At 40.2% G+C, this 23,528-nt stretch overlaps 1 protein-coding gene across 1 annotated transcript; it reads left to right on the forward strand.

Moving 5' to 3' along the window:
- Window positions 1-470: 470 nt before the first annotated feature.
- LOC123650138 (cytochrome P450 2C23-like) lies at window positions 471-20,935 on the forward strand. The gene is made up of 9 exons (XM_045568645.1): window positions 471-1,226; window positions 3,528-3,690; window positions 7,746-7,895; window positions 8,581-8,741; window positions 9,243-9,419; window positions 13,832-13,973; window positions 14,930-15,117; window positions 19,003-19,144; window positions 20,381-20,935. Exons 1-9 carry the CDS (start codon window positions 1,047-1,049, stop codon window positions 20,560-20,562), a joined length of 1,485 nt encoding a protein of 494 aa, XP_045424601.1. The 5' UTR covers window positions 471-1,046; the 3' UTR covers window positions 20,563-20,935.
- The last annotated feature ends 2,593 nt before the right edge of the window (window positions 20,936-23,528 follow it).

A 23,528-nucleotide genomic window follows, 5' to 3' on the forward strand; every position in this document is an offset into this window, starting at 1 on the left:
CTTTTTTTTTAGATTTTTAAAAAGATTGACTATAATACCAATTAAAGTCCCCATGAAATAGTGTATAAACCATAAGATGGTAAGATTTGTCTCAAAGAATAAATCAGAGCATTAATTATTTTAAATGCAAACAAAATGAAATAACAGCTGTCAACTACAAGTTAGTAAATGTTTCTTTTTCTTTATTGTGGTAAAATATATACAACATACAATTTACCATTTTAACCGTACTTAATGTGTACAATTGAGTGGCAAAAAGTATATTCACAGTGTTGTGTAACCATCACCATTAACCATTTCCAGAATTTTTTCAACATCCCAAACAGAAACTCTGTACCTATTAAACAATAACTTCCCATCCCCTCCTCCTCCCAACCCCTAGTAACCTACCTCTAAAATTCTACTTTCTGTGTCTATGAATTTGCCTATTCCTCATATAAGTGGAATCATATAATATTTGTCCTTTTTTGGTCTGGCTTATTTCACATAGCAAGTGTTTTCAAGGTTCATCCATGCTTTAGCATGGACTGGGATTTCATCCCTTCTTAGGGGTGAATAATATTCCATTGTAGGTATACATTACATTTTGTTTATCCATTCATCTGTTGATCGGCACAGTAGACTTTTAACTGATGAGAGACATGATAAAAATGATGTTTGAGGAGGATAACTCTGACAGCCATGTTTTTCCAAATTAGATTTCAGAATATACGTTCTATTTTTTCTAATTTGTGAAGTTATGTGAACAGTTTCAGAAAGCTGTGAAAAATAAAATGAAGGTTTATATGTGCTGAGACAAAGTACATGTAATGAAGATGCTTGGAAAATCAAAGACAGAAATTTGCAGATTATCTGAATAAGAGGTAGGAAAGATAAACCCTTCTTAATTTCAAGCTTCAGCAAAGTAAACAAACTCAAAACCTCTTCCAATTTTTTTTTCCAAGTCCAAGAACTCAAACCAGCCTTTGCCCAGCAGGGTACACACCCTGCACAAGCCTTTGCATTCTAGCAAGCAATCCAGATAGTTGCTAACATCTGGGACTGAAATGGAGTTGCTAGAAATCATTACTCTTGCTCTTGTGATTTGTGTCACTTGCCTGATTTTCCTTTTGCTGTGGAAGAAAAGTCACACAGCGGGAAGGCTTCCTCCTGGCCCAACTCCGCTTCCCATCATTGGGAATATGCTGCAACTAAACCCCAAGGACATCCCTGCGTCTCTCTCCAAGGTAAGGGGCTTTGGTTCCGGGGCTGGTCATCTCCAGGCTCTGTATCTCAGACCACTGTGGGCCGGCAGTCTCACCTCAATCTTTCTTGGTTCTGCTCATCTTGGAGACACGTGTGGGTGTTTATTTCTGCATTACTAGACAGATATCCTCTTCCTTTCCAGATGGGAGCATTTTAGGGCAGGTAGTGAGGGATATTGACCCACCTTGCGTTATTGGTTGTACTCTAGTGAATGAGAAAATTCTGGGATCAGAACACATTTTAATTGAAAGGTTTCCAGTTCCCCCAGTGTATAACACTAAAAGGCAAGCCCAGGAAATGTGAAAATGTAATAAAAGTCCTTTTATATTATTACTATTATTTTACACTAAGTGATCCATGGGAAGCTTTGTGACCCTCCTAGAGAGTGGTCCCTACTCCCTTCCCCAACACCTGCTCTCATGCAGCCCAGCTCAGCGGCCCTGGCTGACGGTCACACCTTTGGAAATACTCTTTCAGGAAAAGATACTGTCTCCATGAATTCACTGTACAAAAACATATTCTCCAGGACATAAGAAACCGTACAGGACATTTGTCTGATGATAAGCCTTAGCACTAATTTATTAGATAAACATTCAGTGAGGCCATACTTTTTGACAAGATGTCTTTTAGACTCTGGAAATACTGCAATGAACAGAAGAGGAAAAAAAAAAAGAACCCTGCCCTTACATAACTTATACAATTCTAGTAAGGAGAGTCAGACAAAACCGAAACAAGTCAGTGCAGGTTGTCTATCCCTTATCCAAATTGTTGGAGACCAGAAGTATTTCTGATTTTGGATTTTTTTCATATTTGGAATATTTGCATATATGTACTGACATATGTGAGGAATGGGTCCCAAGTATAAACACAAAATTTATTCATGTTTCATATGCACCTTATACATATATCCTGAAGGTAATTTTATACAATATTTTTAACAATTTTGTGCATGGAATGAAGTTTTGACTGCATTTTGAGTGTGAGTTGTCACATGAGGTCAGGTGTGGAATTTTCCACTTGTGGCATCATGTCAGCACTCAAAGTTTTGAATTTTGTAGCATTTCAGATTTCAGATTTTGAGAGTAAGGGTGCTCAACCTGTAAAATATATATATATTGGCACCTTACTATTATAAATGCTATGAGAAAAATAATGCAAACCAGGGGATTAGAAGTAAATTTTTAAAAATAAACTTTTTAAGAGCAGCATTAGGCACAGCGAATATGAGCAGAAAATACAGAGTTCTCGTAAACCTCCTGCCCCCACATATGTAATCCTACCCCACTATTGAGGTCCCACACCACGGTGGTACATTTGTTACAACTGATGAACCTACACTGACTGACACATCAGCATCACCCAGAGTCCATAGTTTACATTAGGGTTCGCTCATGGTGTTGTACATTCTGTGGGTTTGGAAAAATGTATCTACCACTGTTGTGTCTACCACTATATTATCAAACAGAATGGCTTCACTGCCCTGAAAATCCCCTGTACTCTGTTTATTCATTTCTCCCTCCTCCTAGTCCCTGGAAACCACTGATCTTTTTGCTGTCTTCATAGTTTTGTCTATTCCAGAATTTTATATAGCTGGAATCACACAGTATATAGCTCTTTCAGATTAACTTCTTTCATTTAGTAATATACATTTACGTTTCCTCCATGTCTTTTCATGATTTATTAGCTCATTTTTTTAGCAGTGAATAATATGCTATTGTTTGGATCTAAAACAATAGTTCGTCCATTTACCTACTAAAGGATGTCTTGGTTGCTTCCAAATTTTGGAAATTATAAATCTGCTATAAATATCCATGTGCAGGTTTTTGTGTGAACATAAGTTGCAACTCCTTTGGGTACACGCACAAAGGAGTGTAATTGCTGGATCATATGGTGGAAGTATGCTTAGTTCTATAAGAAACTGCCCAACTATCTTCCAAAATGGTTCATTTGGAAGTGATATGCTTCCAAGTGTATCATTTTTCATATTCTCACCAGCAGTGAATGAGAGTTTCTGTTGCCCCACGTCCTTTAAGTCCCATGAGGGATCCTGGGCCGTGCACGGGGTCTGACACAAAGATACTGCAAAGGTGCTCAGTAAATATTTGAATGATTGCATATATAAATGAAGGAAAGAATGGTCCATGACGACACCTCAGATTGAATTCTTAAAATGGAATGATGGAGCAAAGGCTAAGCCATGTGTAAAATTATGACTTAATCTCTCTCCAAGTCTCCAGCAGATTTCACAATAGCACTTACATGGGTGCTTTCATCTCTTCCAGTTGGCCAAAGAGTACGGCCCTGTTTACACCGTATACTTTGGACCCCGGCCTGCTGTGATCTTACATGGATATGAGGTGGTGAAGGAAGCTCTGATCAATCAGGGTGATAAATTCCTTGGCAGAGGATGTTTTCCAATTATTGATGATATCCAGAAAGGATATGGTATGTTTTGAATCAAAATACAGGTTAATTTTCTTTGGCACCTGAATATTTAGCAAAAAATTCTAGTTAACTAACTTAATGAGTGTCTGTTCTGCACGAAGCAACTGTAATACTGCAATGCAATTCTGACACTAACTGCCCAGAGTTAGCACAGACTCCATAGGTTAAGGACACAGTACCCAATGAGACTATTCCCGGGTCATCCACACTTCTGTCTACCTGACTAAAAGTCAGGGTTTCCCATGACTCCTCAGGTCCCATAATTTGTTAGAACAACGCCCAGAACTTAAGCAAGTGCTATACTTACAAATAAAGTTTTATTACATAAGGGATACAAATGAAAAAACACATAGGGTGAGGTCTGGGAGACTCCCAAATGCAGAGTTTCTATATATTTTGCCTAGGAATTGGAATGTGTTACCCTCTTGGCACATCAATGAGCTCGCCTGAGCCTCGGTACCCAGTTTTTGATTGAGTAACTCATTGGCCATGTGATGGAACTTGATCTCCAGCCCCCTCTACTCCCTGAAGACCAAGAGCTCAGGCCGATATCACCTGGCTCAAAGCCCCAACCCTCTCAACACATAGTTGGTTTTTCCAGCATGGCTACCCCTATTGTAAAACTATCTATGGACCCCCACAAGTCACCTTGTTAGCATAAACTCAGGTGTGGTCCGCTATGATCCAAAGGAACTTCTAACACTCAGGAAATTCCAAGGATTTAAAAGCTCCCATGAACTATGGACAAAGATCATACAAATTCTTTTACTATACGACAGATGCTCTGATAGCTCCATTGAGATGAACATCAAAACCAGACTCCAAGTTCCCTGAAAGTCAATTCTGTGAATATAATTGAGCTAAAAACAATCTGAGAAGCTTTTGAAGTAGGAGTTGTTACCTAGAGATCTTAGGGTTTAGGGAGCTGGAAAAGCCATGGTTGGGGTGTAGTTTCCCAGTGTACACAGGAGACAGTGACATAGTGGCAGCCACTACATATAGAAATGACTATGTTTTCAGCCAGGCACAATGGCACACACCTGTAGTCTCAGCAACTCGGGAGGCTGAGGCAGGAGGATTGCTTGAGCTCAGGAATTCAGGTTGCAGTGAGCTATGACCACACCACTGCACTCTAGCCTGGGTGACAGAGCAAGACCCTGTCTCAAAAAAAAAAAAAAAAAAAGACTTTTCAATGACAGCCTGGTTGTTGGGGGGATGGGGAAGAGAGGGTAGGATCAGGGAGGTGATGCACAGGGAGCGACAATGGTACTAGTCATGTTCTAGCTCTTTTGTTGGATAACAGGTTTACAGATAATTCATTTTATTGTTATATTTCAAAACCTAGATATGTGTTACATATATTGCTTTATATGTATTGACTATCACAAAATTAAAAATTTAGGATAGCCTGAAAGTCTCCTCCAAACCAATTAAAATAATAAAATTGCAAATTGCAGGGAAATAGAAACTAAATTCTTTCAAAGCATATTTATGAATCATTAATTAAATACAATGCAGTGTGCCAAGTGCTACAAGAGAAGTGATTTTTGGTCTGTCTCATAAGATCAAGGTACATTTGTTCAACTAAGGAAGCAACCAATTCTTACCACTGAGTTTAGGAAAAAGAAATAAAAATAAAAATGAATTTTAAAAGAAGCAGCAACTAACCAAGCCTTCCTTCTACTACCTCCCTTTTTGCTAAACAGTTTGATTACATTGTCTCTGTGTGAACTTTTAAATTAATTTTTAACCTGGAGAGGCTGCTGGGCTGGATTGAGCTGAAGAGGGAAAAAAATTATTGGTCTAAAACTTGTAATTTTTGTGACTCTGAGAAAATTGGTTTCTAAACTTTCTATAAAATTCTTACTGCTCCTTACTTGCACGTTATAGGAACAGATAATTCAGCTCTTCCTTCTGCTAACCTTTCTACTCTGGAAAATAACAAAGAGAAGAACTATTCATTGCTAGTTTGGTTTTCCTTCTGTGTTAGTTCCCGAGGGCTGCCATCGCGTGGCTTAGCACAGCAGAACTTACTGCCTCGCAGCTGGGGAGGCTAGAAGTCTGAGATCAATGTGTCTGCAGGGTTGGTTCTTTCTGAGGCTGTGAGGGAGAACACATTCCGTGCTTCTGCCCTGGCTTCTGGTGCTTTGCTGGCAATCTTGGGGGTCCCTTGGCTTGTAGGTGCATCACTGTGAACTCTGCCTTCATGTTCATATGACATCCTCCCTGTGTGTGTGTCTGTCTCTGTACCCAACTGCTATTACATTTGGATAAAATATTCTTTCCACTGGCAGAAAATCTTTAATATTTATGAGTGTTAAAATAAATACAATTTGAGGACTTCCAGTTTGAGCTTGGAGAAGAAAAAAGCTAGAAGAGCTTTGTCCGCCTGTTAAAAAAAAAAAACCAGTTAATTAACTAATTTTCCTGACCTCATCAGAGACCTGAGGTTTCAGAGCAAGCATGTAACCTGGAAGCCAGGAAAGACAAGAGCCCACAGAGAGATAGAGGGCTGGAACATTTGCTTACCTGGGACAAATACCACCCCAGCACCTTAGAAGGTGATTAGACCAGAAATGTTTAATGAACTGCTAACGGCCAAGTGGGGGCTAGCAAGTGCAGTGAAGCTCCGGGGAGGGCCACAAACGTGAGGGAACATGAGGAGGTTTACCCCCTCTTGCAGGCTTTACGGGACAGTCAGGCACAGTCCTGAGGAAGCTTATGGTGCTGCTTATTGCAGGAAATAGCGGCCATGGCCAGGACTCCCCTAAGTCCACACAGAGCCATCTCCCCCACCTGCCCTAAGGTGCAAAAGGCTTACTCTGCAGGACAAAGGACATAAAAACTCTAGCCTGAGGTTTGGGTGGAAATCTGCAGCACTAGGGGAGAGGCAGTGACAGGCGATGGGGTCCAGCATTACCTCTGTTCTCCGGGAACAGAGGGGCAGGAACACTTGGGAAGACCACATCCCCTGAGGCCTGGTTCACATTACCTGCCTGAGTTTGAGGGTTAATCAGAAAGTCAGAGAGCACCCTCCTTCTTCTTACTACCTCTCCATTACTCTAAAAAGCCTCCATTAAAAATAATAATGGAATACAGCTGGAAGAGATGCAAAAGACAGTCTCTCTCCAGGAAACAGTGCAAAGGGAAGACCCAAAGCCAAGTAGGGGCACAAAAGCAAGGTTTCACTACAGGAAACCCCAGTCTGAGATACACTGAGAGGAACCACAGGTAACAAACTTCAAACCAGGCAAACTCAGACTAGATTAGCTAAACCTCCATACTAAAGGCCCAACAGAAGCAAAGGCAGAATACACATTCTTCTCAAGTGTAAATGGAAAATTCACAAGGACAGATCATACTCTGGGTCACAAGAAACCTTAACAAATTTTAAAGAATAGATTTCATATAAACTATGTTATCAGATCGTAACTGAGTAAAAGTAGAAATCAGTAACGGAAAGCTTTCAGGAAAATCCCTAAGTATTTAGAAGTTAAACAACATACTTCTAAATAACCCTGGGTTAAAGAGGAAAGCTCAAGGAAATTAAAACATATTTTTAACTAAATGAAAACTAAAACCTTATTTATTTTTTTTAGAGACAGGGTCTTGCTCTATCACCCAGGCTGGAGTGCAGTGGTAGAATCATGTCTCACTGCAACTTTGAACTCTTGGGCTCAAGTGATCCTCCTGCCTTGGCCTCCCAGAGTGCTAGGATTACAGGTGTGAGCCACTGTGCCCGGCCTGTTTTGACTATCTTTAACAAAACCAGACAGAGGACCCTTCCATACTTGAGAATATTCTCTACCTGCCAACAATTCCCCTTGTCCAATTATATACCATTTCTGCCTTCTATTGACCAGAGCTTGGGTTTTATTTTTTAATGACAAAAATTTCAACCCAAACCACAGAACATGTGCTTTCAGACTGTAAGCTCTTAATCACTGATAAGGAAGGGGCACTGGAAACCATTCAGGGTGGATGCAGAAGAACAGCTGTAGGGAAAGCTGGACTGTATGATACAAATACTGTCCTGTTCTTTGCTTCTTTTCTAGGGCTCCTTTTCAGTAATGGAGAGAGGTGGGAGCAAATGCGACGCTTCTCCCTCATGGTCCTGAGAAACTTTGGGATGGGGAAGAGAAGCATGGAGGAGAAGGTGCAGGAAGAAGCCCGGTGCCTGATGGAGGAGTTCAGGAAAACAGAATGTGAATTCCCTCGACCGTGCCCCTGGGGACTTCCTGCACACAGGCCCAATCCCTGCCCCTCCCTTGGGATCACTGTGACCCATCATCTGCCCTCTTCATCAGGGAGGGAGCTAGGAGGAAAGCGATGGGAAGAAAATGATCTCCGAAGCTCTGTCAGGACACAGAAATCCTCTGTCTGCATTCATTTCCCAACTTCAGTACTAACTAGATGTGTAAATTTGGACAAATTACTTAACTTAGTTCTAAGATGCATTTTCCTCATCTGAAAAGTGGGGCTAAAAACCAAACCTTAGAGTGAAGATGAAATGGTATAGTATGGACATTTACGTAGTATCCAACATATCCTAAATGCTCCATAATATTACTTGCTGCTATTAATACTATTATATTAATAGCATTCATATAATAATATATATTATTAGTAGTATAGTATAATACTATATAGCATACAGTATCATATGCTATAATATAATATTTATACATGTTACTAATTATAATAGTGTTATATATGTATACATATGATTATTAATAGTATTATTATAAGATGCTTATGTCGTAATCTGGGGAAGTTTAGAGGAAAACAAACTATATGTATAAATCTGATGGGAGGGAAGCCCAGGTCTTGAAATCCTAATGCCGGATGATTAAAACCGTCAACAGTAGAGCTGTTCTTTTCTCACATCAGCGCAGCCCTTTGACCCCAAGTTCATCCTTGCCTGCGCTCCCTGCAATGTGATCTGCTCCATCCTCTTCAATGAGCGGTTCCAGTACAAGAGTGAGACATTCCTCTTTCTGATGGATTTGTTAAATGAAAATTTTAAGGAAGTAAACTCTCGTTGGATCCAGGTGAGGGCACAGCGGCATCTGCATTTGTGGTTGATCTCATCGGCCCACTGGTCACCTGCAGGCAAAGTAAAGGGCTGTGAGCTGCCCTGACCCGCTCTATGACCCAAGTGCCAACGTGAGCACTCCCCTCCCTGTACGTTGAGTGAATGAGTGCACTGTCACTCTGCCCAGCATCCGTGGAAGTTTGCCCTCGGTTCGCCCCTATGGATTTACTCTCAAAGGAAGAAGCCAGAGCATTCCCAGTTGCTTATGTTTCTTGTAAGGCCCTAAGCGCAATGTCCCCTCTGCGATGCTGGAGATGGCTGAGGGGGGACCAGCAAGGGGATGGAAGGGGCTGCCCTTCTCCATGTGACAATCATTCTCTCTTCGCTTGCAGGCTGGAGGCAGGGATTCTGCCTAGCCACACGGCACAGAGCTTAGGCACTCTACCCAGAAACTCCGGTCTCTCCTCACAAACTGAATTTCTGGTGTATTTTTGTTTTGTTTTGTTTTCATTTTTAGACTTATAATTTGTGGCCAACGCTCATAAGGTATCTGCCTGGAAAGCACAGAGTATTCTCAAAAAGACTTAATGATCTTAAATATTTCATTCTGGAAAAAGTGAAGGAGCATCAAGAGTCCTGGGACCCTAATAACCCTCGGGACTTCATCGACTGCTTCCTCAGCAAGATGGAGCAGGTACCATGCGCGGGTCTTCCTGATACGATGTTTTATCACTCCGTGGGGGTGCGTGAAAGCAGAATCACACCATGTAGGTAATTCTCGGTGCTTTGGCAGTTTATGACAGTGGAGTATGTTACTATCATTAATAATGGAAATTCAGAAATAGTCCAAAGGCTCTTTTTCCTTTGCATTTCTATTACTTCCCACCCTTGAACATTAGTATTTAAATTTCTCAGTACATATTTAAGATGAGCTATGTAATATATTATATATATATACACACACACATACACATATATATATACACGTGGTATGTTTCTGAACATGTATTTATCTGGAGGTGGATAAAACAGATGAATTTCTTCTGCAGACCATTTACACTTACATAGCCAGTCATTTTTGCCACAATGCCTTCCCAAATAACATGTCATAGACCAATACATTATAAAACACTGATTGTGTCTTCACATAGAAACCATTTTGGCTTTTGAAATTGGTACTGGGTACAGGATTCTAAAGCATTGACTGTGGGTGGTATTGAACGTACTGAATAACAACTACAGCACAGCCACCAGTCCTCAGAATGCTGCTGAACAAAGAACTCCAGGAGGAGAGGAAACAAATATTTAAATGTTTAAACACAGGTAACAACTCAAAATCTGAAAATACTTCTTTGAGCCCTTTAAAATTGACACTGTTTATGTAAAGGTCCCCAAATATATATAAGTGAAAGAAAAATACCATTCAACTTCATCATACATATGCAAATTATAGCAAGCACTTAATTATTAGTAACCTGGTTAGTCTTCTTAAGCTCTCTGAGGCCTGGTTCCCTTAGAAAGCATGTCTAAGGCCAGCATGTTGATGTTCCTTTTACTTCTCACACATTTCCCTGGAATCAGTAGAGGCATTTAAAAATCATACCACTTACTAAGGAGGTACATCAAAACGTCCTATTCATTCTGATGGACTCTTAGAGGACTATATGTTTCCCTGGAAAAGAGAAAAAAAAACATAGCCAGGTTATTAATTCAATCATTCAAAATTTTTATTTAGCACCCACTGTTGTGTATCAGACTTGCTTGGGGATAAAATGCTGAGTCAGATAATACCCAACAATTTTCTTTCATAGCACTTGTCACTGCTGAATGAAATATTTATTTTTTTTATTTTTTTTTATTTCAGCATATAATGGGGGTACAAAAGTTTAGGTTATGTATATTGCCCATGCCCCCCCCAGCCCCCGAAATATTTATTTCTATATTTTCTACTATACTGTGTACTCCCAGAGGGCTGAGGCACTGTGCATTTTCCATACCTTGTATTTACCAGCAACTAGGACAAGGCCTGGACTATTAAGGGTGCACATAAAAAGTTTTTGAATAAATTTACTAATTAATAGCAATATAATCCTTGTCTTAATGGAGCTTATAGTTTAGTGCAAAGATCATTAAAACAAGCAATAACAATGATGTGCTAAGAGGAGAAGTACAAGCTGCTCTGGGAGAATGTGGCAGGAACTAATGTGAGCCAGGGAGGGACTTCTAACCTGAGGCCCATGGGGTTCATCCCGGCATGAAAAATAATGGAGCTAAGAACTGAAGGGCGAGTAGGGATTATCAATGTGAAGATGGTAGAGAAAAGTAAACCAAGCAGGAGAACGAGATGTGTGCAAAAGCCCTGAGGCAGAAGGAGCCTTGGGAATAAGAGGGAGAGAAAGGAAGGCAGCGTGAGTGAGAGGTGAGCCTGGGAGGAAAACTGGGGCAGCAGGAAGGACCTGGGAGGCCACGGCACTCAGCTTCCTTTCTATCCTAACATCAGTGGAAATTATTTGTAGGGTCTAAGCATTGTGTAAAGAATGATCATATTTGTGATGTGGAAGACAGATTGGAGAGGTCAATAATGGATTCACAGAGAGCAGCTAGGAGTTGTCTTAGAGCAAGTTTCCTAGTTGCAAAGCCTAAAACAGGCATTCATATGAAAGTGAGTTATGAAGGTAGCACCGTCAGGAGAAACTTGTACATATGTGAATGAGAGAAACAGGATAGGGAAGGAGGAAAAGATAAACACAGATGTGGGTTCATGTAATGTAGTCTCCACCTGATTCTACAAGAGGCTCTAGAGTATAAATTGCACCGCAGAGTTTGCCATGCCCTGAGGCAAGGGAGCTGGGCTTTTGTCCCCTGCACCCATTAGCCACTGGCTACAGGCACCCCAGTGGTGGAGGTGGTGAGGGCCACTAACTCTCAGGCACCTCCTGGCAATGTGGCACCAGTGCCCAAGGAACTCTTCCAGAGCAAGTTGTAGGTGTGAACCACAGCAACTGGGAGACAGGTGACCTGAGCCAGTAAGAGGACCCGGGCAGGACACCCAGCATCTTCCACATGAGGCTATTGAGTGTCCAAGGCAGAGATGCTGGCCATCAGCGCTGGTGGGAGAAGTGAAGAGAAGGGAATAGGTATGAGAGAGAGATTTAGGAGGCAAAATTAACAGTGTTGGTGGTAAGTTGGGAAATTTGAGAGATGAGGGCTACATTCCTGGCTTGCCCAACTGGACAGAGGTCAGTGCCATTCACCAATGCAGGGGACACTGAGAGGGGACCCTGGACAGTTGTTATCATGCATAACAAAGCCTTGAGATCCACTGAACTAGGCTGGAGGAAGGAACAAATAGAAAGTTGATATGCAACTGTCTGGATTTCAAACCATTCCTACTTCTCCTTTCCTATAAGATAACTATCAGTAGAAGATGGGTAGAAACTTCTGAAGTGTCCCTACTTCCCTGCAAATTTTGTTCTACTCTATTTTAATATTAAATATCTATTACCTTATTATGTAAGAGATCTGGGTTGTGTTAAGAATTAAATTCTATGCAATTTAAGAATTAAATAGAATGGTAGAGTCTAACCTATTTAAATTACACAGTTAGAACATAAATAAAATATATATTGACACTTCCATTTTCTCCTCAACTCTCTTCACCATCAAAGATTTTTATAATACCCAGTTGGACTTTTTGTTGTGAGAAAGTTATTTTATTTTATTTAATTAATTCATTGATTTTTGGGAGCAGAGTCTCGCTCTGTTGCCCAGGCTAGAGTGTTGTGGCATCAGCCTAGCTCACAGCAACCTCAAACTCCTGGGCTCAGGCAATCCTCTTGCCTCAGCCTCCCAAGTAGCTGGGACTATAGGTGTGCGCCACCACGCCTAACTAATTTTTTCTGTTTTTAGTAGAGACAGGATCTCGCTCTTGCTCAGGCTGGTCTCAAACTCCCTATCTCAAGCAATCCTCCCGCCTTGGCCTCTCAGAGTGCTAGGATTACAGGTATGAGCCACTGTGCCTGGCCATGAGGCAGTTATTTTAAATGCTCAATATTCTTTACTCTAGATAAAGGCCGGAAGGACTATAGGTAGGAAGTGATAATGTGCTTAAGAATTTGGACTTTCATATGCAGAAATCATCCCATTTTGAAATGAGCAGGAGGAACCTGGCATAAAGAAATAGAGTGAAGAAGAACTTAATTCAGAGCTTTAAAAATATTTATTTTTAAATTTTTAATACAAGTAGCCTCATACTTTCCTCAGATTTAAAAATCAATGGTATTAAAAGCCCACCAAAAAACAATCAGTAATAGAAAGTATTTAAATATAGTGAAATATGGGAGCTGTTATTAACTTGATTCATTTTATATCATTAAACATTCATTTATTCAACAAATTCTAAGCACATTTACTGTTTTGAAGGCTGGGGATACAACAAAGAAGACAATCCCTATTCTTTGATAAAGTCATTTTAAAATAGAAAGCTAACTCACCATTTTTAAGTCCTGGATCAATTTATTTTCTACATGCGTGGTAGATCCCATGTAAAAAATTGAATCAAAATGTCACTCTATAAGTACGGTCTTCACATCAGAAATGCCATTAATAATGGTGAATGTTATATTAGAGTGGGTGGGGCTGGGAGTGTTAACATCTGTGTACACGATGGAAACAGAACAGTCATGAACCAGTGAGCTTCTCTACATTGTGTCACACAAAGCTGATCATCTAGTTTTTTTCCTTAAATAGAATAAGAGAAGATACCACTCATCAAGTATTTGTATACGTGAGGCCTTGTTCTAAGAGCTTCCCCTCCATTAACTCTTTGAATATTTGTAATAACCCTATGGATATATTCTGGTTTTGGTCCCAGTTTCACCAATGATGAAACTGAGAAACGAAGTCAAGTAACTTGCCCTGTGCACACATCTGTGCACTGGCTAACCTGGGATTTGAACCCATTTGACTCCATGGCTGATTTTTTTATTCACTACACTACAGTGTGCAAAATGAATCTTATTTATAGTGAAGGGGTGTGCTTGTGGAGTTCTGATAAGCCACTGCCTTCTCTTTAACTCACATAGCCATTAACTTTACCCTACTCAGGAGAAACTCAACCCAGAGTCTGAGTTCAACTTGGAGAACCTGGCAACCTGTGGAACTGGTTTGTTTTCAGCAGGAACAGAGACAACAAGTATCACCCTGAGATTTGGGCTCCTGCTCCTACTGAAACACCCAGAGGTGGAAGGTACAGCACATTTGCTAGTTACCAAATAAAAGATGAGATCTTGGCCTGGAGGAGGGTGGGGTCTGTGACGCTGCCGTCCGTGATGCTTCGCTTTCTCTGGGCTGCTTCGTAGAGCACCATGCAAAGGACCACTGGTTGTGGCTTTGCTTTTGTAGATCAGAATTATGTCTAATGGTGCTGATGAGGAAAAGAGACCTTTAAGAACTCAAAAGCTTTCGTTTCAGTTTAAAAACAGACAGGAGCTTCTAAATGCCAAATATTATACGTGAGATGCTATACCCAGGAGTAAGACCTGATTGGATGAGGGGCACATGGATTCCACATGGGGTTCTCATCCTGGGCCTGACTGCATGACCTCAAACAAGCTATCTCATCTTGCAGATTTCTGTTTTCCCACCCTGAAAATGAACCCAACTCCCCAAAGGGGATTTTTAGCTCTGATATAGTTTTGAATTGGAATTCAAAAACAAAATTGTAGTAGCTGGATAATCTCAAGCACATTCTCAGAGCATAGTCTGTAAAAAGTCAGTGTTTACATTGCTCAACAAAATGGTGTTTGCCATTCCCACAAAACTTGTAGGAGAGTCGGTGAAGTGGACGAGGAAGATGCTCTCACTAGAGTGAAGATTAAACATTTTCCTTCTACAGCTGCATTGCCAGGAATCAGGGAATAAGCCGTAAGCCCTGCCACATAGATCCTCTCTTCACCTGTATTGGAGAACAAACCAGCTAAGGCAAGAGGCTGAGGACACACCTGACCCAGCCTTTGTTTCCTGCAGCAAAGTCCTTGGTGTTTACAGCAAAACAGAGAATAGAAACCCCATCAGGAGCAGAGCAATGGCCTGCTTAGCAACATGCCTTTGACCTTGGGAGCCTTTTCTAGGCCACTGTCTGTTGCACATTACAAGCATTTCTAGAGCATTTCCAGGTCACATTCATGATTCATGTCTCTGCAGCCAAAGTTCATGAAGAAATTGATCGTGTGATTGGACGCAACCTGAGCCCCTCTATGAAGGACAGGGGGAAGCTGCCCTATACAGAGGCCACGTTGCACGAGATACAAAGATACATCACCCTCCTTCCTTCTAATATGCCCCATGCTGTGACCCAGGACACGAAATTCAGACAGTACATCATCCCCAAGGTAAGATGTGTCTGGGAACGCTGCCTGGGATAGAAGGGCCATCATGGTACCTTGGGGCGGGGGCTGTGAGGGGCTTCTCAGTTCTGCGGTGCAAGAGGGACATTGAGAGTCAAAGAAAGAACATGAGGCCAGAGTCACACACCTAGAGTTTGAAATCTGTCACAGCCATGCAGTGCACCTGCAGGCCATACTGTCACTTCTGGGGCCCTATCTGGGCCTTCCTAGAATGGGAGAGGCTGACCTGGGGCTTCCAAAGCCCCTGCCTAATTTCATATCAAATGTTTTGAGTGAGCAGTGATTTCCATTAATAAGAATCTCATGGGGATGAAAATCTGATTTTTCAGAATGGATTTTTAAAAAGAGGGGGAGGGGAAGAGATGGAAAATGTACTTACAGCTCTAGGGTAATCAAGCCAAGTCTCATCTCCTGGTTTTTGTTTTGTTTGTTTGTTTGTGGCCCTTGCTATTCCCAGTAACCTCGTTTAATCTTAATCCTCTCCTCCCAGGATGAGTTTTTCTAGGACATTTGGGACATTGCTACCCCTGACAGATGCACACTAGGATGTAGTCAGTCTTACAGAGTGATTAAGTGTTTGGGCTTTACATTTAAACAGCTCCAGAGCATAGAGGAGGATGAAAAGGGGCCAAATCTGACCAAATTACTGCAAAGCAGGAACAACTCCTAATCTTACTTACAAGTGTCAATGCAAAAGTTTATTAACACATTGGGCCAACATCATATTAAAAATACTTCACCACTAACACAGAAAGATAATCAGGGACACAGGAATGATCCAACCCTAGGAAATCTACCTTAAGAAAATTCACCGTATAAATAGAATTTGGGCGGAGAAGAAATCACAGGATAATCTCACATGTACAGAAAGCTTTTGATAATATTCAACATCCATTCTTGATTTTTTTAATCTGTAGTAAAGTAGGAATAGATGAATACCTCTTTGGCCAAAGAAAGCATATCTCCCAAATAATGCTTATTGATGAAAGGCTGGAAGCATTCCCATTAGTATCAGGAATAAGATAAGACTATCCACCATTACCAATATTATTCAACTAGAATTAGAAAAAAGTAGGAAGATATAAAAAATTTAAAAGATGAAAGCAAAATTTGTAGATGATATAATTGTACCTGGAAAACACAAGAAAATTAACTACAACACCATTGCAAAACAGAAGAAATATACAGTGGTCAGGTACAAATTTATTAGTAAAAAGAAATCAATCTTCACCCTGTAGAAAATAAAAACTATTTTAAAAAATATAATAAAGTTTTCATTAATAAAAAATGACAATGATAGAATACTTGGGAATAAACATAACAAGAAATTTGCAAGATTTAATTTAATTTTTTTCACTTTCAGAAGACAATGCCAAGAGAAATTTGCAAGACTTTAAAGATCTAAATGAAAATAACAACCAGATATTTTTCCGGACTAAACTAACAGATCCCAAATTCAATATGGAAAATTTAAAAATAGAGAATAATCAAGGACAGGTCCTTCCAAATATTAAAACATAATATAAAGCCACAATTATTAAAGCAATATGTTGTAGCTTTTTGAATAAGCAGACAGATTGATCAAATAAACTCTAGAAATAAACTTTATTATATATGGAAACTGGCTACATGATAAAGGTGACCTTTTGTCTTTAACCTAGAGAGAAAATATGGATTATTTAATAGAGGTTGAAAAACTCCCAGGGGAAATAGAAAAACATAACAGATTCCTGCCTCACATCTGACAAGAAAATTTATTCTTTGTGGCTTAAATATGGGCACATAGAATATTAAACTGTAAAAGCACTAGGGATAAAAGCAATTTTTTTTTGAGAATTTCAGAGTGACAAAAGATTTTCTAACATTGACCAAAGAAAAGGGGAACAAGAGGGCCATAAATTTAAAAATGGATGAATTTGGATACAAGCAAATAATAAAACTCTGCCTAGAAAAGGAAACAAATGAAAAAGACAAATGACAAACTGAGAGAAAATTTTGCGTAGCACATAGGAGTAAAAGATTAATTTCTGAAAAATAAAATGAATTCCTACAGTCAGTAACAAACCCCAAAACCAACAGATACAGTACAAGGGAAACAAAATTAAAATTTGAGTAAAAGTAATTGCAGATTTCTTTAAATGTGTAAAAATATACTCACAAAATAAAATATACTGAAAATAAAAATTATAAAGAAACATGTTTTTATTTATCATTTAATATGTTGGCAGAATGTTAAAAAAAACCCATATTCTTTCTAATAGTGTAAATTGGTGTAACCTGTATGGAAAGCAATGTAGCAATATCTATCAAAATTCAAAACACACATAGAACTTGAAGAGTCGTTTCACTACTAGGAATTTATCCCTTGTGTGTATTTTCCCCAAAATACGAATATTTATTACACCAATATTTTTAATATTGAAAGACTGGAAAATCCCTGAATGTCCATTAAAAAGGGACTGTTAAAAAATCGATATTTATATAAAGTAGAATACTAAGCTATAGAACATTATAGAATGCTACCATTTCTGTGAAAACAGTGGAGCCTTTATGTGTGCATGTGAGTGTGTGTGTTTTAATACATGAGATAATTCCCAGATGATACATCATAAATTGGTAACAGTGATTATATCAAGAAGGTAACAAGGTGATGAGTACACTGTCTAAGGAGACTTATTTTCAATTTTTACCCTTGTGTATACTTTTTGGTATTGTATACCATGTGCATGTATTACCAGCTCCAGTAATCATACAAATAATGTTTAAGAAAATATAAAATAAAGTAAAAATGGAAAAAGGAAACTTTCACTTAAACAGGGACGCTTTATGATCAGATAGAATTTGGTTCAAATTCTAACTATGCCATTTGCCAAAAGTATAATCTCAGGCAAGTTATTCCCCCTCCCCCCCTTCCCTCACCCCTCCCCCTCCCCCTCCTTTTTTTTTTTTTTTTAGAAACGGAGTCTTGCTCTGTTGTCCAGGCTAGAGTGCAGTGGTGTCATCATAGCTCACTGCAACCTCAAATTCCTGAGCTCAAGTGATCCTCCTGCCTCAGCCTCCCAAATAGCTGGGACTATAGGTGCATACCACCGTGCCCAGCTAATTTTTCTGTTTTTTTGTAGAGATGGGGTCTCACTCTTCCTCAGGCCTCAAGTGATCCTTCTCAGCCTTCCAAAGTGCTAGGGTTATAGGTGTGAGCTACCGTGCCCAGCCTATTTATTCTTTCTGAACCTCAATTTTCTCATTTATGTAATGTGAACAAAAACTGCGCCTATTTGCTATAGTTGGTATGAGAATTAAATGAGATTTATAAACAACCAAGCTCAGTGTTAGGCAAATGTGAAGCATCCAGTATAAATGGTAGTTATCATTATTATTTTGTCATTTAAGCCTCACAAAAATCTTATGAGGCAAGGAGGAAAGCTTATTGTTGTTGTTTTCATTGCTACCCTGCCCCATTTTATAGCCGAGGGTTTGAGTCAATAAATCCAAGTTTCCAGATCTCATTTTCTTTCATTCACACCTGAATCTAGAAAGAAAAAGTGAAAAAGCAAGCTCTTCTGATTTGGGGCAGCAATTCCAGTAAAGCTTATATCTAGACACTATGGGTTGCAAACCCCAAGTTTTCAACAATCATAAGTTATTGTACATTGACCAAATTATCACTCTTCCCACAGAGAACCATCTTACTACTAGATAAAAGCTATTGTACAATGGTGTGTATAAAATAGCCATAACTTGAAAAAAAATCACTCATCAGGCAAGCTTAAGAGTGCTCTGAAATCCACTATAAATAAGCATGTTCGACTTGTTTATGAACCAAAAATAAGCACAATAAAGTGCCACTGCACTCTCCATTTCTTGTTCCAGGGCACTACTGTATTGCCATCATTGTCTTCCATCTTGCTGGATTGCAAAGAGTTTCCCAACCCAGAGAGGTTTGACCCAGGACACTTTCTGGATAAAAATGGCTGCTTCAAGAAAACAGACTACTTTGTGCCTTTTTCCCTTGGTAAATACAAATAAATCAATCCATACCACACACATGCATATTTTGACCCACTTTTTAGCATCACTGAATTTATGGTGTAAGTAAGTAATCCACTGATAATAGCAAAGTCAGTTGATCAAACTTAAACCTCCCAATTCTGGGTGGAGCCCTTTAAGTCTGTTCACCAATAGGTAAGTCATCCAGGGACTGTCCGGTTGTTTGATAATTGAGTATAATGCCAGTTTTTAAAGAAACCAACGCCAGTCAATCCAATTCAGATATCACATGTTACCAGATGACAAAGGGACCTGCTTTTGCAAACTTTTCTGTGTTGATCTTCCTGTTTTAATATTGACTTTTCCAAAACAAAGTGTTCAGGTTTCTTTCTTAACTGTTACTAAGTTGCTGATTCTTAGAGCCAGAGGCCATCAAAGCCTCCGCTACTTCCTTCTTCCTCTGTGAAATTTGAAGCCCCACAGACATCTCTCCTCAATACAAGAGCTGCTTGGCTCCCAGTCACAATGTCTCAGGACGCAAATGTGATTTAGGATTGGCCAGCACGCGTAATTTTTCCTTGTTATCTTATGCATTCATTTGATTAGTATTTTCAAAAATAATATTCATTATATTTTCTAATTGCAATGATAATAAATGTTAAATATAAAAAATGGAAAATACAGAAAAGCCAAAAAGAGAAGGAAATAAAAATTATCTGCAATTTCACCCTACAGAGATAATCACTGTTATTATTTTACTGTATATACTTAAAAAAAGGTCTAAATATATATAATGCATTTTTTAGAATAAAATTTGGTTCATTCTGTACAATCCATTTGATAACCGGCTCTTACTTAGTATATACTGTGATAAAAGTCTGTGGTATTAATCTTTCATATAAACATATCTGGTTTTGCATTGTATGATAGAGGCATAATGATTTATTCAGCCAATCTATCACAGATGATGTCTAGGTTTCATCTAATTCATCAATGCATAAATAATGACGCAAGTGACATTATCATAGGTGAATCTCTATTTCATGTAAATAGGTCCCCAGAAAGAGAATTACTGAAGAGTGAAAATTTCTTTGGAGTGTTTTGATTATGTATTGACAAAATATTCCACTAGAAAGACTATACAGATTGATAACCTCTAGCAGTTTATGATAGTCCCTTCTGATCAGTGTTTTCAATGGCTTTTAGAGGCATATTGAATTTGAACGTAAAGAGAACTAACTGAAGTGTTTCCTCCTTCTAGGAAAACGGGCCTGTGTTGGAGAGAGCCTGGCCCTCATGGAGCTGTTCCTGTTCTTCACCACCATTCTGCAAAACTTTTCCCTCGAGCCCCTGGTGGATCCAAAGGAACTAGATACCAAGCCCATTGCTACTGGGTTTATCAATATCCCACCACCCTATGAGCTGCGCCTTATTCCCAGATAAAAGAAGAACTTTTCTCTTTTAACCATTCAAATCAAAGTAACTGTTTTCCTGCCACCCCCTCCACTTCCCTAGAAATAGTCTACTTCTTCATTTTAGATACTGCCTAGAGCAGAAACACTACTCACTCAAAACGGAAGGACATTTGTTTATTTCTACAAATCCCTTCACAAAAAGGAGCTGGGCCTTGAAAACTCTAAGGCACAAACAATATTTTTACACACGTTACAGTTCTTTATAAACTGTGCTACAGCAGAACCAAGACCAGGCCCACAAAAGGCCTTTACCAGGGACATCTTTACAAAATTTAGAAAAATTAGCTGGGGTGGTGGCATGCATCTGTAGCCCCAGCTATTCGGGAGACTGAGGCAGGAGGATCGCTTGAGCCCAGGAGTTCGAGGCTGCAGCTATGCCTATAGCTGGGACTGCAGGCACACACCACCACACTGGGCTAATTTTTCTATTTTTTGTAAAAATCAGGTCTCACTCTTGCTCAGGCTGGTCTTAATCAGTCCTCCCACCTGGGCCTTCCAAAGTGCTAGGATTACAGGTATGAGCCACCGTGCCTGGCCGGATTTCTCTTATACTTTCTTATAATGCTATATTTCTCTAACTTTAAAATGCCATCTGTTCTAAGGTACATTCCAGTTTCAGAGGCATTAAATTGTGAAATAAAGAGCATCTTAGAATCAATGAAATATGGTTTCTCCTACTACATTTAGACCCATAGCCCATTACTGGCCCAGTTAATGGGCTACTTAAAGTGTGATGTGTGGTAGTCCCTTCATGCTAAATGACCAGATCATTTAGAGGCAGGCTCCTCTTCCCAGTTAACCTTCTGCCTGATACCCTGATGTCCTCATTCATGTCATGTCAGTAAACACACATCACATTAGTTTTTCCAAACTCAGGAAGAACCACTTTACTCCCGAGGAGGATTACACAGGTACAGGCTATTTACAAATTAGGCAACACTGGTACAGACTGGGCTCAGAGTCCATGCCATCATGCTTTCCATTGGCCAGGGGCAACCTGAGTCAACATGCCACCAAACCAATGATTGCCCTGTTGGAAGCAGGGTTAGCGGGGCATATGGCAGAGCCTAGGTTTCTGGAATTCCACGTAGTCATTTCCTGCCCTTTTTTAAAGTCAACAAAATGTAAATGCAGAGGAGATAGTTTATTATTTGTTATTGCTTTTCAACAAGAATACCTATTACATGCCACATCTACGCTAGGGGCTGGGGGAATCCAGAAACAAATAAGATAGGATCCCTGTCTTTCAGTAACTTATATTTTAATCAGGGAAGACAAGCCAACGATTACAGCGTAATGGAATGTTTGTGGAGAAGTATGCACAGAATTTTACAGAAACACAAAGGAAGGACACTGAAATCAGCCCAGGGGAAAGTGATAGGAAAGGTTTAGAGACAATGATGCTTGAACTTACGTTTGAAACACAACTGTGAATCAGCTAACTTTTCCAAATGGAGGGAGAGAAGATTTTCAAAAACTCAGAGGCTTTTGAAACGTGGCAGGTGGCTGGGTGTGACCAGGAAGGAGGGAGGGCGCTGGTGAGGAGGGGCTCTGACTGCAGAGACAGGAGACTTAGGGGCCTGGAGGGCCTCTGCCGGGTGAAGAAGTTTGGACTTAGCTGAGGAGAAGGGAGAACCAGTTAAATGAGCTAAACAGAGAAGGGAGAGGCAAGAGGAGACAAGACGGGATTTGCACTGAAGAAAGATCGCGGTGGTGGCTGTGTGGCGTGTGATCCAGGCAAGGACGAACGGAGCAGAGCAGAGGCGGCAGCAGCAGACGGGACAGGCGAGGGCCAGCTGTGAGCAGACGGGACAGGCGAGGGCCAGCTGTGAGCAGACGGGACAGGCGAGGGCCAGCTGTGAGGATCTGAATAAGGAACGTGGGACACGAGTGAGAAGGAAGCACTTAGAATGGCTCCCGTGTTTTTTTGACTTGGGCGACAGGTGGTGCCATTTCCCAAGAGGAGCAGCTATGGGGGTGGGAAGAAGAGACGCTGCATTTAGACTCAGGTTGCATTTGCAGTCCCTGACAGACAGGCAAAGGTGTAAAGCCAAAGCAGTAAGAAGGTAAGAAATACAACCAACAGATGCACAGCACTCTACAGTTTATGTGAAACTTCTATTGAAAGTGAGATGTAACTGGAGCAGACAGTAGGGGGGTAGGGGGTGCTGGGGGAAGTTCATCTGGGGAGGAGCGAGCCGTTTGTAGATAGCATTGAACACCCAGCCCTGGACGTTGGGCTAGATGCAACAAGTAGGGGAAACTCCCAAAGGATTGTACAGGGCTGAGTTTAGAAGAAAATATGTTTAAGAATACTTATTCTGGCAAATTCGAGTTAAAGATAGTGGGAAAAGGGCATTTTGAATCCACTTCCAACTCTTGAAACCAACTGAGAGCAAAATAAGAGAGCAAAAAATAAAAAAGACTTCCACTTTCAATCGAACAAGGAAAAAAGTTATAAAAACAAAACTATGAAGAATGACTGCCAAATGAAGTGAATTTTGATCCAAAATATGTAAGGACATAGAGCCAACACATCCCTGGGAAAGAGATCAGTTTCCCTAGGATTGTCATGTTCCTGGGAAGTCCATCCAGTGACCCTCTCTGGGTGGACTGACACGGTCTGAGGGCTGACTAAGGGTGGGCAGAGATGCCAGTGTTCTGCAATATCATTCTAGCGTAAGAAAACCTTGATTTTTAGCTGGGCACATGGTTGTCTTGGATAAAGAACTGTATTTGTCTGCTTCCCTCGCACATAGGCAAGACTGTAAGTTCTAGCCTATGGGATGTGAGTGGAAGTGGTATGTGAAACTGTGGGAAGTTTGCCCTTTTTTTAAACAGCTTTATTGCAATGTAATTCACATGCCACAAAATTCACCCATTTAAAGTGTACCACTTGATGGCTTTTAGTATATTCACAGTTATGCAACTATC

This window comes from Lemur catta, chromosome 14, assembly GCF_020740605.2.
Source record: "Lemur catta isolate mLemCat1 chromosome 14, mLemCat1.pri, whole genome shotgun sequence".
NCBI classification, from domain to species: Eukaryota; Metazoa; Chordata; class Mammalia; order Primates; family Lemuridae; genus Lemur; species Lemur catta.